The 14744-nt window shown below is 42.3% G+C and overlaps 1 protein-coding gene across 4 annotated transcripts in view; it reads right to left on the reverse strand.

The window, feature by feature from the left end:
• FLNB (filamin B) overlaps positions 1–14744 on the reverse strand; it is a 95401-nt gene that overhangs the window by 29327 nt on the left and 51330 nt on the right. For all 4 annotated transcript variants that reach the window (XM_077325450.1, XM_077325449.1, XM_077325448.1 and 1 more), the window contains exons 10-22: positions 13563–13689; positions 12407–12543; positions 10911–11104; positions 10351–10464; positions 8811–8954; positions 8429–8552; positions 8024–8184; positions 7115–7205; positions 6723–6898; positions 3615–3732; positions 2694–2956; positions 904–1501; positions 155–328 (exon numbers count right to left, since the gene is read on the reverse strand). In XM_077325450.1, the coding sequence (XP_077181565.1) occupies positions 155–328; positions 904–1501; positions 2694–2956; positions 3615–3732; positions 6723–6898; positions 7115–7205; positions 8024–8184; positions 8429–8552; positions 8811–8954; positions 10351–10464; positions 10911–11104; positions 12407–12543; positions 13563–13689 (2421 nt within the window). The remainder of the gene's footprint in view (positions 1–154; positions 329–903; positions 1502–2693; positions 2957–3614; positions 3733–6722; positions 6899–7114; positions 7206–8023; positions 8185–8428; positions 8553–8810; positions 8955–10350; positions 10465–10910; positions 11105–12406; positions 12544–13562; positions 13690–14744) is intronic.

Genomic DNA, 14744 nt, shown 5'->3' on the forward strand with positions numbered 1-14744 from the left:
CAATGACTTGATCCCCATCTGGTAGAATGTCTTCAGGGTAAGGCTGCCCTACAATGAACAGGAAGCAAGAATCCATTTTCTACCCGCTTAGTTGACAGAGCTACTGCTTAGTAAGATCCATTTCCCCATCTGTCCAGAAATTAGAAGCACTTACCTCTTTCATATGGAGTAAACTCTACTGCATATGTTCCATCAGCATTGTCTTTGATGAGGCAGTCTGTGGAAGCTCCAGAAGGATTTACTATTTGAGCTGCAATATGGTCTCCACCAGTTTTGGTTAATGGTCTGGCATCTACAGTGAAATCTGTTGTAGCTTCACGGAAGACATCTATAAAGGTTTTGAAGAGGTGCACTGAACAGTCATGCTTGGTACTCACATATGAACCTAGCTCTGCCATTCCACAACAAGTGTACAAGTCTTGATAACACAACTGGTCACTGACTTTCTAAGAAACTGATGGAGCTATCACAGTTCCGCAGGGACTGCAAGATGGAGCTCTTCCACCAGGAATTTGCTTGAGGCCAAGCTGAGGAAGACTGGGGTCCCTCCGCTAGAGGCCTACAGAGGTCCCCCAGAAGCCAGACCATCTAGGCAGGAGTGACCTCCCTCGAGGTTGGTGGTTGGTTGGGAGGGAACACATGGGATTAGCCCACTAACAGCTGTATTTTATTTTGTTTTTACAGTAAGCCACCATGAGCTGGCAAGGTCTGGGGAGTGGCGGTCAACAATTTTTTATATATAGATTCAAATCAATAGATCTAGATATAAATAAAATGAATGAATGGATAAAATAAAGCATGTATCTAACCACACATTCTGAATTCCCACATAACTCATACCCATAACTTTATTTCACAATGCTCCTTGGAATTTTTCTTTAAATAGATTATCAGCATACCTACCTTTCCCTTCAACTCCTGGTCCAAACACTTTGATTTTGCTTGTATCTACAGCTGGATCAACTTTGACCCGTGCAGGGAAATTTGGCACTGGCTCTCCATCATATTTCATCTGGAGTGTGTGCATCCCAGCAGAACGAGGCACATATGTAACTGCATAGGTTCCATCTTTGTTATCCTGAACTTCAACATCAGCTTTAGAACCAGAATCAGACACAGCATCCATATCTAGCTTTCCAGGTCCGGCTTCTGAACAATCCACATTTAGCAATCCAGCTTCACCTACTTTACCATGCTCAAGTCCAGGGCCTGTGGCAACTACTTTTGAAACATCAAATGGAATTTCAACATCTGCTTTAAAAGGAGAGCCAGGAATATGGACTTCTTCAAAGAGGATATTCACAAGGTATTCACCCGGTTTAGTAGGCAGATATGAGACTGAGCATGTTCCATCACCATTATCGGAGCATTCAATTTTCGCTTCACATGGCCCTTCCACAGTTAACCCTAGACCACCTGTTCCGGCTCCTTTAGTGTCTATTGTGAATTCTGCTGGTTTTCCTACAAGCCCTCCTTGAAGGCCTGGACCATAGGCTCTCACCTATAATAATAATAATAATACATTTAAATACTTCCATTAACCAGTTTCAGTCATTCCTAACAACTGAACCGCCAGAAGGCACTATACCCTGAGTTATCAGTGTGCTATTATCTACTTAAAGGGTACTGACGTGGCATAGTTTGCCTCATTAGCCAACTACCACATCTTATCAAACTGATTCTCATTAGTCTAATTGATTGTGAAAGTAAAAGGGCATAGCTAATTAGCACAAATCCAGGAAACAAAAACTAGCGGATTCATATGAGTCATTGTTAAACACTGAATACCCAATATGTTACATAGTGCTTTTCGGTTAAATTATCTCAATGGGAAACATGAAGGAAGAAGTAAGCTTAGTGGTCAATGGTCATGAGTCACACAAAGTTCAATGTGCATACAAGTAGCCTACAGGCTTTTAGGCCGTAACACAGTACATGCTTTTGAGATGTATGTGTCAATTATCAAGGAAAACCAAGGAAAAAACAGTTACAGTATTTGCTGGCGTATAAGACTACTTTTCCCCCCTGAAAAACCTGCCTCCAAGTGGGGGGGGTCGTCCTATACGCCGGGTGCACTTCAGCTGGGATAGACAAAGCTGCCCATAGTACTGTAATGTAATGTAACAAACTCTATATTTTGAGTGGAAATGTTGGGGGATCGTCTTATACACCCAGTCGTCTTATACGCTGGCAAATACGGTATATTTGTTGCTGCATGGTCTACAGGAATTTCTAAGGTATGGCTATGGGAACATTAAACTGTATGATAACTCTTCACTCATAAATCTGGACAGTGGTCACTACCTTCACCACTCTAAAATAAAGAAACAAGTGCTAATTTCCATATTCACCATTCTGGTACACGCTTCTAAATATCAGCAAAGAGTGTTATCAGCTTACTTTAAACTGCCTTAAGCTATGCAAACCTGATTCTGTACTAAGCACAAATCTGAGAATTGATCACAGCTTATTAGCTCTTTTCCATGTCTCATATCTCAAGATTATATACAGAATTAGCTAAATACATATTTAGAACACTTTATGAACTCTTTCCATACAAGTTAGGGTTCCCAAGAAAGTAAGCAAAGCCATTAAAATAGCATTTTCAAGTTCATATTATAAATCCATTACAGCATCCCAAGAAATAAGAGCTCCATCTCACTCCATGGATCAGCAGTTAGCAATGCCCTTACCTTGGATGGATCAGGTGGTAGAGTAGCCTCCACATTGTAAGGACTTCCTGGCACTGGATTACCATCGTAACTTACATCAACAACATAAATGCCTTCTTCCCTTGGGATGTACTTTGCAGTGCTGCACTCTTTGCCCACAACTGGCTCTACTAAGCATGGTAAAGCTTTCTGGGTTGGCCCAAAGATGGCCACGTCAAGTTTGCCCTGTCCACCAGCTCCTTTTGTGTCAATCAGAAATTCCTGATCCTTCCCTACTTCAACTCCTTTAAGAAACAAAAGCAGTCTGTTTCAGCAAGTTTTCTATACATTAAGTCTCACAGAAAATAAAGCTATTAAAATGTTTTTTTATCCTATACCCTTCAATCCCGCTGCATAACCTTTAATTGGTTTTTTAAGAGCTCATGGATGCCATTAGTAAAAATAGCTTCAGCAGAATATGGGTTTTTAAACCAGAAGCTGCCTGGGTTAACATATTTCTTATCAGGAAAGCTTCTCTTTGCATGGTTTTAGAGTTCCTGAATACCTCAGTTGTACTAAAAGGAACGTATCAAAAATATCTAGTCAAAATTGACCTTTAGTGCTTGGATGAGCAAAGTTCACTGCAAGTATTGACAACTGGCTGTTCTCTGCACAGAAGACATACCAATTGCAATTTAATATACTGAATATTTATATATACTATGTTCCTTCACATTTCCAAGAACAAGTTGGCTGTAGTTCTAAATTAAAATGCCTAATGACAGCTTGATTTTTATTTTAAATCACCCAACCTAGCTTATTGGGGTGCCTTAAATCAGAAACAACGTTCTAACATTTAAACACGTACGCTCCTAGTTTATTATGCTACAGTTGTATTCAATTGCTCATTTGTTTTCTAATTTCCAACTGATAACAAAGTTCAGATTAGGCCAGCTCACTTACTGTTTTCCAGGCCATTGACTTTAATTTTGCTCAGGTCAAGTGGAGCTGCGACACCCACAGTGAATGGACTCTTAGGAATAGGATCTCCACCATAGGTCACTAGAACCTTCATGTTACCCTAGAGAGGTTGAGCAGATTTATATTTCAATGCTTGAGATCAACCACAGCAGCTCAAACATCAGTCCTTTGATATTCATTAGGTATTCCTCAACTTTCCTTTGCACATTTTTAGACAGATGGCAGTTTTATCTTTCTCCATAGTACACAATAATTGTTCTACACAACCAAGATTTGGCTTTATAGCCCCAAAATATTCTTATTTGAGTAATCTGTAAGGGCTCAATTACCTAAAAGAAAATAACTGACTAAGTCTTGGTGAAAGTTTTTGGCTTACACAGGTGAATCTACACAGCCTGACCCCAAAAGATTAAAGTTACACAGATGTAAATGCACTGTAAACAATAAGAACTCCCACACACTGAAGTCAGCCTCAGCTCTGCGCATGGGTCATCTATACTTCTGTGTTCACATTTACCAAGTCCCTTCACATGCTCATATCTAAACTGCACCGATTCTCACCTTTCAGGATGCATGGGCTTCATTTTGTGCTTCTGTGTGGAAGATAAATTAGGTGCCAATGTACAAGTAGTGTTCACTGCCTAGAAACTGCCAGGCAGCAATCTACAAAATTCCCATATGGGTGCAAGATAAATGCCTCCGGGATCTTTGGGCTGCCTTTGTTCTGTTTCTGTGGAACACTAATAAACCAGAGGGAGCAGAAAAGGCTATAGAAAGGACACTTTGAAATTCAGATTTTTCAGTCAGGCTACTTGGGCAGGCGCCAACAAAGCATAACGTATTAACTTGCCATGACTAAGGTGCACATCATATTGTAGTTCCACAACTTAAATCCGTGGATAAGAGTTGGAGTATGAAGGTTAAGTTTTCACAAGGCTCTGCTTGATAGCTAGTATTTGTCACTGCTATATTTACCTCTTGACAGAGTAAAGCCTATAATATTTGCTTTCTCCACCCCTATAGTTAAGCCTGCTCATTTGCCCTTCCCCCAACAGAACTCTTGCCAGGTCAGTCTCAAAAAGACAGATGTACATATGGTGTACTGTTCAAACACAGCGGTATTTCTTAACAGTAACACCACCTACTATAATTTTCAGTCCCTGACAGAATGTTGGCCAAGTGCCTTCATTCAGCTTCCTGAATTTATCTCTAGTTCCTTCATCTAAGTGGGAGCCCAGAGGCTAAGTTATAGAAGTAATCCAGTGTATTAGGGCTGGTCTATACAGGTAATGCACAGAATGAGGTGAAAAATCAAGATTGTGCAACTTCAGACCACAGATACAAAGTACAAAAAAATCACACTCTCAATACTTAATCCATCAAGGAGATATTTGGGAGAATGTTATGGTAAGTCTGCCAGTTTACTGCAAGCAAAGAATCGTGTACTATAAATTTCCTCTGCTTGAGTTTTGAGTTCACGAGAGAATTACAGGAAGAAAATGACAGTTGGGCCGTGAAGCGAGGGAAGGAGGAGGAGTCAGTAGACTCAGTTGATATACTTGAGGAAAGGTTACAGAAATCAAATAAGTTGATACACTTTTTTTAACTCAGGGATAACTGAGGCCTTGGATGTGTTGTGTTCAGTAACACAATGCCTATCTGGATTCAACGCACGGCAAGCATTGAAGCCACTTCCAATATGTATTGACCAACTGTATGTACTACTTTAATTACATAATTTTATGGACTTGTGTTTGGTCTCAGGTCACCCACGTGCAGGCCTGGGCCCTTTGGCCAGACACTGGACAGAAAAACATTCAAATTCCTACAGAAACAGGCAACAGCCATCCTAGGGAAGACAGCCCAAGTAGGCAGGTGACTCTGCAGTGAGGATTTCAGTAATTCACTCACTGACATAAATAAAATCCTATGCCTAATATAGCCCAACCCAGAATTCTACCACTTCTGTAATAGGTAAATTAGCTTTTTAGCTGCTATTATACGGGTACTGCCAGTATGAATGTTTTGGATTTGCAAGAATCAACCTAATATTTAATGTCACTTATGTAATTTAGACTTTTATAAGCCACCATTAGCCTCTGGGGAAGAGCAGGGTATAAAAGTAGGTTGCATTTTTAGGATGGAACTATTACAGTAAGAGTTATGAGGTTTGTTTTCTGCATAATGTTTTGTCTTTTATTTGAATTTGCATTAGATCTATTTTATATTTCTGATGTAAGCTGCCCCAAGACCACTTTGGAGAGGGGTGGCCTAAAAGTCCCATAAATAAACCCACGAATAAAGTTTGCCAGTAAGCGCATTTGCTGAGAGTGACCCCTAAGTTAGAAACAAGCACACCCTGCATTTTCAAAGCGCTGTAGTACACAGCACCACTGTTTCAGAAGTCATAAAGGCATTTCCATCTATAGTTGCCAATGTTCATGAGAATAGTGCCAGAATCAGCTGGCACCAGGGCTCCTACTACAGAGATCCAATTAAAGCAGAGTCATGGCAGGACAGACATTTAAAAACTGTTTGGGGTGGAAAGGAGACTCAATTGGTCATTGCCAACATGAAAGACCACAGGATGCAGCCTGAGAGGCCACCTTTTGGCAACAGTCACACCAGACGCATTGCACAGGAAGCTGAAGCTAAAAGCCAGCTCCTAAGACACACAATAATTGTGTGAAGGATGTGGGGTCAGCTCTGGAATAACCTGCCAAGTGAGGTTTGATGTTGCTGTCAGTTGGAAGGTGACAGAGGGTTTATAAATAAATACCACTCAGAACTACCTAGCTATCAGCAAGAGCAACAAGATTTCCAGAAGCAAATTTGCTGAGTGTGACAGGCAGGATATGACAGTTTGGAACAAGAAAAGAGATCAAAATAATTGATCTTGGATGCATTTTGGGGGCACTTGCTTAGTCAAGCCATCAGGTGATTTGACTGTGCCACTAGCCTTGCTCTCTGTAATGCAAAAAGATTGTGGCAACATAATGTTGGAGTCATAGTTGGTTATTTTATGCCATGTGAAACCTGTTGCTGTGCATTACAGAAAAGCCCACTATCCACCTTCACAGGAAAGACTACCTGCTGTACTGGAGTGTATTTTACAGTGTGGGAATAGTCATAGTTATCAATGATGTCCATGTCTTTGACAGCATCTTCTGCATCTGCCAGAGGTCCACGGAACTGAACATCCAGAGGAGCTTTCCCAGCACCTTTCGTGAATACAGTGAAGTGTGTGGGCTTCCCGTTCTCGACACCTAAATAGGAAAAGCAATTGGAATGATCAGTCACCCTAAGAAGATTACCCACACTGTTTTGTGAGTCGAGTGCTAAAGATACAAGTGCCAAATTAACCCCATCAAGTCCCATGCTTTATATTCCAGGATCAGTCCTAGATGCAAGGTTGTGTTTTTTGAACAGTACAAGGAGACTCCCCCAAACTGACAATCCTAAACTTCAAGAATGAAACTCACCAGTTTTACTTAGTCCAGGCCCTTCAGCTTTCACCTTGCTTGCATCGTGCGAGGGGTCTACTTTCACTCTGAAAGGGCTGGTTGGGATTTCCTTTGAGACAATAAAACTTAGTTGTAATGCAAGTAGCAACTGAGCTTTCCACTAGAAAGTTATGCAGAGCAAGTGGCTTAAGATCAAGAGCCCAAGTGTTGCAGAAGTCCTTCTTTCCAACATATATACTACGTTCTTGCCTCTTCCATTCTATAATCTGCTGCCAAAAGACCAAATTATTGCTTCCCCTCTTAAGAAGGTATCAACATTAATTAGTAAAATGTATGACGGAACAAGTGGCTTTTGTAGTTTGAGTGTTGGACTAATGACACTACCCCCCCCCCCCCCGCAAGACTTCATGGTAACATTTTGTCCTGTTCAGACCAAGTTTGCCTTAAACACGCCAGCTTACAAAAACACATCAAAAGTGCAGTGGCCATTTAAGCAATGTCAGTGTGATCTCATACCCCATTTGTGACAAGTGGAAGTTTGAGCTTGGCCTCATTTACTTTTGGCAGTGTTGAAGTAGCATTCCTATTTCCTGTCCTGTGCTTTTATATATTCTCAGCTTACTCAAAAACTAGAGGGTTTTTTTTAAGTTCTTGTTAGAAAACTAATGCCATCATAAAAGCCAGAACATACTAAATACATCATCCTTACTGTAACATCTATGCATTAGGGAAAGCTTATAGAGAAAAAAACACACTTCACAGACTTAAGACTAACACAAATATTTGAATAGGCCCAGAAACCCCTTTAAGTCACACGGCAATCATCAAGCCTATATAAAAGCAGCTTTAGACAGTCACTCAAAGACACATTTGATCTGGCGCAACTTCTTGCTCTGACCCCAAACCCCTCCTGTGCACTTCACGCACCTCTCCAGCAAACAGCACTTTGACAGTATAGCGCCCAGCTGCAGGTGGCATATATTTCACAGTGAATGTATCATTAGCATTATGTATGATGTCAAAATCTATGTCTTGCTCTTCCTCATTTAGCACATGAGCATCACACTTAATGCCCACACTGACGTCACCTAGAAGGGAAGAGAGATAATTTGTTAGCCAATCTGTTTGCAGTCGCTCCCTTATATCCTCATGTATGGGTTAATACTAGGAGTTAACAGCACTGTCCACCCCTTGCTTGAAAGCATGCATCTTTCTGGATGTTTCCCAAGAAGGGTTTCCTCTACTGCAGAGTGATACTCCCCTTTTACACGAATGGGGAAATTATGACAGGTTTGCCAGGAGGCCAATTCAATAACATGTGCCTGCTTTTACCTTCTCCTGCCTCTGTGCAGTCTACGGTGAAATGAGTAGGTTCATTGGCTTTGAGACCAGTTCGCTCCACACCAGGTCCAATCACTTTCACTTTGTGAGGATGACTGCCTTGCCCTATCTGGACCTAGGAAGCACAACAGACATGCAAGGCATAAGAGTTACTGAGGTGAAACTTGCTTTCTCGGTCCCTTAACTTTCATGCTCTACTATGGTCATGGCCTTCAACCTCATGCCACATTGCTTATCAACAAGGTTTGATATAAGGCAACATCTGCTTGGAAAAATTCTGCTGCAACTACTATACGTATTACCAGTGTCACATTACCAGTATACACAGACAGACCAAGTGGACAAACAGGGACATTTTCTTTAAACTACTTACTCTGTAGGGGCTATTGGGCACATTAGCTCCTCCCCAAGTGACCGCAAGTGTATGCTTCACTGGTTTTGTTGGAACGTAAGAGCATGCATAGATTCCACCTGGTTTGCTCCTCATCTGAATATCAATTGGATCACCATCTCCATCCTTAAAGAGAAATGATTTGGGCCAAAAACAAACATGATTTTAGAAGTTACTGGTGTTTACCAGAACTATCAGTTGATCCAAGCAACATGGCTTTTGGTGTCCATTTAAGATCATAAAATCATTTCATGCTATTGAATAAATTATCTTATAACACAACAGAGAAGTGATACTAAATTGACTTTTTAAAACTCAGGAACAAGCTACCATGGATAACCAGTACAGTACAGTGGTCAATGGCACAGTACCCAGCAGATCACCCACAAATGCATTTCTTTAGGTGCCTTTGCTCCTTCATGATAAGAATACAAAAGCACAGGGGGCTTTGAGTCTCTCCCTAGCAAAGTACTGAGCTCATTCAGGGCAGGTGCATCACATCTGTGAGCTCCGTTTGCCAAGAATAGCATCCTATGTCTCTGGACTTAGAAATGTATGTTTCTGTGGCTCTGTAAAGAGTAAATGCTCCCTGTTCCATAGGAACATAAACCAGTGAGCATCTCATTGCCCAAACTTCACCTCCACAAAGCTGGCACTTAAGTCCAGGCAGCATCACTTCTGAATTTGCAAACAGTTGTCTCCATCCCAGGACTGCCACTGCCCTCATGGCTGCCCTTTCATGGGAACATTCACTACCCCTTGTCATAATTCCATGAGTGCCTTGCAGGATCAAGCAAGTTGGGGACTCCCAGGCTTCAGCCTGATAGAGGCTGGGTTCCACTTCCCACACTACCATAAAATAACCCTAGGCAACTCTGGGCTAGTCACCATCTCACAGCCTCCCTTGTGATAATTACTTTGAGACAAAGGGACAAAGTATGCATCTCCCTGGGCTCCCAGAGGAAAGGTGCCAACAAATCTAGTGAATGATTAGCATACGGGCAACAGACAATGGTGCCAGAGCTTCCTGCCCACCAGAACAGCAGCAAGGTGGAAGTTCTTACTGTTTCTTCACTGTACACCCACAAGCCATTCTACGTTTCACCATCTACTGTGCTACATTTAGTCAAGCATGTCAGTGCCTTAAACCACCCACTCCCACTCTGAAGCGCCTTCCTTATCTAAAGCGCAGCTTGTTCCATCACCACCCCTGATGACAGAATACAAAAAGGAGGCCAATGATGCAACTGTCAGAAAGTCAGCATGTTACCAGATCTGTGTGGGAGGAAGCTGGAAGAAAGTAGCTCCCATGGCATTAAATGCAAGTATGAACCTGCCCTGAGCCAAAAACCTGATCAGTTACATGTTTTTTTTTTAAACTACAGATACAGCTCAAGTCTTAAATATACTTGAAAGCATGGCTCCAGTTTTCCCTGCAAATGTACATTTTAACGGTTTGAATGCAAAATGATTTCTGCGCCATTTTTATCAGAAGAAAATGGTTCTTGGGTTCCGGCCATACTTGTGCGTATATCTTCAGAGGAGCATTCCCGGCTTCACTGGCATCAACTGTAAACTCGGCAGGATTGTTCACAATGCAGCCTGTTCTCTCCAGACCTGGGCCAAAAGCTTTTACCTAGAAAAGATAAGCAAGAGTGGGAAAAAGGCCAGGACTCTATATGTGGACACTGCAGTTTGATCCGTACAAGGTTTGTTTTTAGAAGCCAATTAAGATTCCTCTTTGATTGTATATATTTTACTGCAGACAAATATTTTCTTTTCTAGAAGAAATACTGCTATAACAAATGCCTAGAATAGTACTCCTCAGAGGAGGACTCTAGCAATCAACTGCTAGATAAGAATGAACCCAAACTAACCCAGGATAGACCTTCATCAGCTCTTGCTATGTCACTAGATGAAGCAGCAACATCAGCTGTATTCATGGCCTCCAACATTTCCCATGACAAGCTACAGTATGGCTCTCCTTCAATAAGGGAAGCAAAGGTTGCAATGACACTCCTTGGAACAATTTGTTCAAAAATTTGGATCACAGTCTAAATAGATAAATCCTCATGCCCTTGCCTTGTCCGAGTCGAAGTTTACAGAAGTTGGTTGGATAAATGCCATGTAGGGGCTGTCTTGTATGTCCTCATCATCACACATGATATGAACAGCATATTCACCAGGTTCCTTGGGCCAGTACTTCACATCACACGACCCATCATTCTGATCATCACATTCAATTTTTGCCTGGGATGGACCTTCTATGGCAAAACCTAAAAAGGTTACAAGCATGTTAGTATTGCAAAAGGTGCCAAATTATGATTTTGCTGACAGGGCTCATTTACGGCATCTTAGTGTTTCTTTCAACTTAGTTCACATCCAAAGTAGCAACCCCTTCCTGGGTTTAGCAGGTTTTAGTTGAGGCAGCCCCCAGTATACATTTCATTCTGCTACAGACAGGGCAGCCCAAAGTTGCTCATTACAGCAGGTGCACTTCTAGGACAAACAGGGCCAAACGCTATATTTCACCATCATGTTTGCAACCCCTGTACACTTAAGACAGGCAGCCAAGGGTTACAACCCTGGGAGCTGGTGGGAAAAGCATGGATAAATCTGAACACAGCAGTCATTCCAACATGCCTGGCATTGTTTATTGTTTACATATACACAAAATTATATCCTGCATAAACCTGGGGAAGCTGATCACCAATTAAACTGCAATGTAATTAAGAAGAAGAAGAAGAGTTGGTTCTTATATGCCGCTTTTCTCTACCCAAAGGAGTCTCAACACGGCTTACATTCGCTTTCCCTTTCCTTTCCCCTGTGAGGTGGGTGAGGCTGAGAGAGCCCTGATATCACTGCTTGATCAGAACAGCTTTATCAGTGCTGCGGCAAGCCCAAGGTCACCCAGCTGGCTGCATGTGGGGGAGTGCAGAATCCAACCCAGCATGCCAAATTAGAAGTCTGCACTTCTAACCACTATACCAAACTGGTTCTCTTATAATTCAGCCATAACTTAATCTACAGACCAAACAAGAATGCATTTATTGCAAACAGGGATAGGAACAACCCAGGGCACAAAGCAATTTTTTTCATGAAAATGCCCTGGTTCGTGCCTTCCAAACCAAGATTCAGAGGAGGTGCCTCCTCCTGAGCATTTCACAAATCTTTGTCCAGTTCAGGGTTTCAGCTGTCAGGCCAAAATGGTTGCATGTGATTTGCGTGTATGAGCAGAAGCAAACTGGTCTGGTTCATTTTGGGGAGTGTGGTAAAATGGCTGGGTTTGGGGGTTTAATTCAGAACACCCCAAACCAAACCAGAATTTTCCAGTTTGTGCCCATTCCAAATTGCAAACTACACTACTACACACATTGATCATCTCCAATACATGCTCCAGCTTTATATCAAGGAAGCCTGCTTTCTGAACATTAGCGATAAGTCCAGTAAGATGTGTTTAATGGAGCACAGATTACACATTTAGACATAGACAGACTTTCCTAGCAGACTTTCCTAGCACTTTTATTTAAGAAATTCTTGGGCACTGTGTTTCTCTGACTTTGTCTAGATTGGCTTACCTAATGATCCCACTTCTGGTCCAATGGATTCTACCACAAAGTCAGCAGATTTCCCAACAACTCCTTCATGAAGTCCTGGGCCCCAGGCTCTCACTTTTTGAGGACCAGCTTCAGAGCCTACTTGAACTTCAAAGGGGCTAAAGGAGAAACAACAGAATTCAAGTTTTGGAGAAAGCTATCAGAGCGGAATGAGGAGCCCAGTTATGAGGCTACATTGTTATACCACCCCATCCTAGTAAGCTCATGATTGCATCTAGACCAGTGGTCCCCAACCTTTCTGAGGCTGGGGACTGGCAGGGCATCGGGCCACGCCCGCGCATCGGGCCACGCCCGCGCACCGGGCCACGCCCGCGCACCGGGCCACGCCCGCACAGGCAGCAGCCCGGCCCTGATTCCCTCTCCCCGCCCTCCCGCAGTAAGAAGCTTCCCGGGTCGCAAGCTTGCGGCCTGGGAAGTTTTTTACTGCGGGGGGGCGAGGAGAGGGAGCCGCGGCCCGGCGCCATGGCCTTCGCGGCCCGGCAGCGGGCCGCGGCCTGCAGGTTGGGGACCACTGATCTAGACCACAAAACAGTTTACCTCTTATTTTTCCCTTCACACACATACAGAGGAAGAATGTGCTTCTGGCCAGCCCAGCAACACTTAAGAGTTTAGCAAATGGAAGATGCAGCTCTCAATGGTCACCACTGTTCCTCCTCCCACTGCACATTATTTCAGGCCTTGCATAAATCCAAGGAATGTGAAATCATTTATGAAAAGGTTTCTTATGAAGTCACTTTTGTCCCGATCAATGGACCAAGAAAGTTAAGGGCAAGTGAAGCACAAACTTCCAAGCCACACAATGTCTGTTGAAGAGGAACTGTGGCCTAAGGTTCCTACACAAGTTGTTTAAGAATGGAGTTTTTATCTTGGCTCTACCAAGTAATTATTTAGTGCTCTGCTGAGTTATATGAAGTAACAGAGGCAGCCAAGGTATGCCTTGTTTGTATTAGGGGTGCCATTAAGTTTGACAGATATAATACTAGTACCTGAAACACAGGAATGCGCTCAACTGATACCACCAGCAAGGATTTAATTCTGTTCTTAGAAGTTCTAAGCAACTATAAGTAGCTTATTTAGGATGTACACATTTACTCTTCCATATTGTGTTCTAACTCACCTCTTTGGGATATTGTGGCCTCCCCATGAGATTGTGACAATGTATTTCCCGGGGGTTAATGGATAGTATTCAAATGCATATACCCCATCCACAAATTCCTTTTGTTTCACAAGTTCCTCCAAACCTTCTGTAGAAAGACAACCTAGCATTAATCGTTAATAGTTCCAGTCTCATTTCTCACATTTCAGGCCATTGGGCCTTTCATTCTTTCAAACAGAATCCCAAGCATGAAGTAAATTTTTTCAACCAGAAACAGTTCACCAAAAAAAAGAGAAAAGAAATTCTAGTTGTCTCCTCAGAAAGATGGCATAAACATTTCCAGCAGAGACTGATGAGAGAACATGTTATATTACCACGCTTATTCCATTCCCTTATGTTATTCCTTAGTCTGCAACATTATGCATGTCATATGTTAAAACAAGGAACACTTACAATTCATCAGACCTCATGACCACAAGTATTCAGGGAATGCTTACTTGATTTAGTTTCCTAGAGATTCAGTCTAAATACACTGGAGTTTGTTGATACAAGCCTATTGTCCTTAATAGTGCACAGTTGGCAACAATGCCATACCAAGAACTCAAACACAGTCCTGGACAGGACACTTAGATCAGCCCCCCCAATTCTCTACGAGGCTGTATCCCTCATAAAGGCCAAGAGGGGAGTAAATCTAATGCCTATATTCAAACCCTATTATATTTGCAATACTCTGGAAGTTATCTGTTTCCCTAGGCATGACCAATGAAGTCTTGGCAGCTCCTGTCCATTTCTATTCCAGCATACACACATGACTGTCTTGTTCATACTGAGGTAGAGGCCGGGGTCCCTGTGAGGTCAGCATGAGGACTCTAGCTGTGAGTTTCTGGGAATGGAAAACAGTAAATACCAGGAAATATGAAGTTTTGCTTTATTGGTAGAAGGTAACATTTCCCCAGAGTCTATTTCGGAAAACTGAACTAGTCAGATCGATGTCAATAGACGGCATCAAATCATGTTACCTTGAAGTACTTCTGACATGTTCCTATCAGCAAAAAAGTCTGTTCACTGAACTGGAATACTGGATGTTACATCTCATACTTCCTCCCTTCTACATCTAATGTATGAAGAAGGCCTTGAAGCAGCTAGTCAACTCGTGAGACAGAAATATCCTTGAGGGCAGTGGTAGTCCACAGCTGAGAGCTG

The sequence above is a fragment of the Paroedura picta genome, chromosome 3 (assembly GCF_049243985.1).
Source record: "Paroedura picta isolate Pp20150507F chromosome 3, Ppicta_v3.0, whole genome shotgun sequence".
NCBI lineage: Eukaryota > Metazoa > Chordata > Lepidosauria > Squamata > Gekkonidae > Paroedura > Paroedura picta.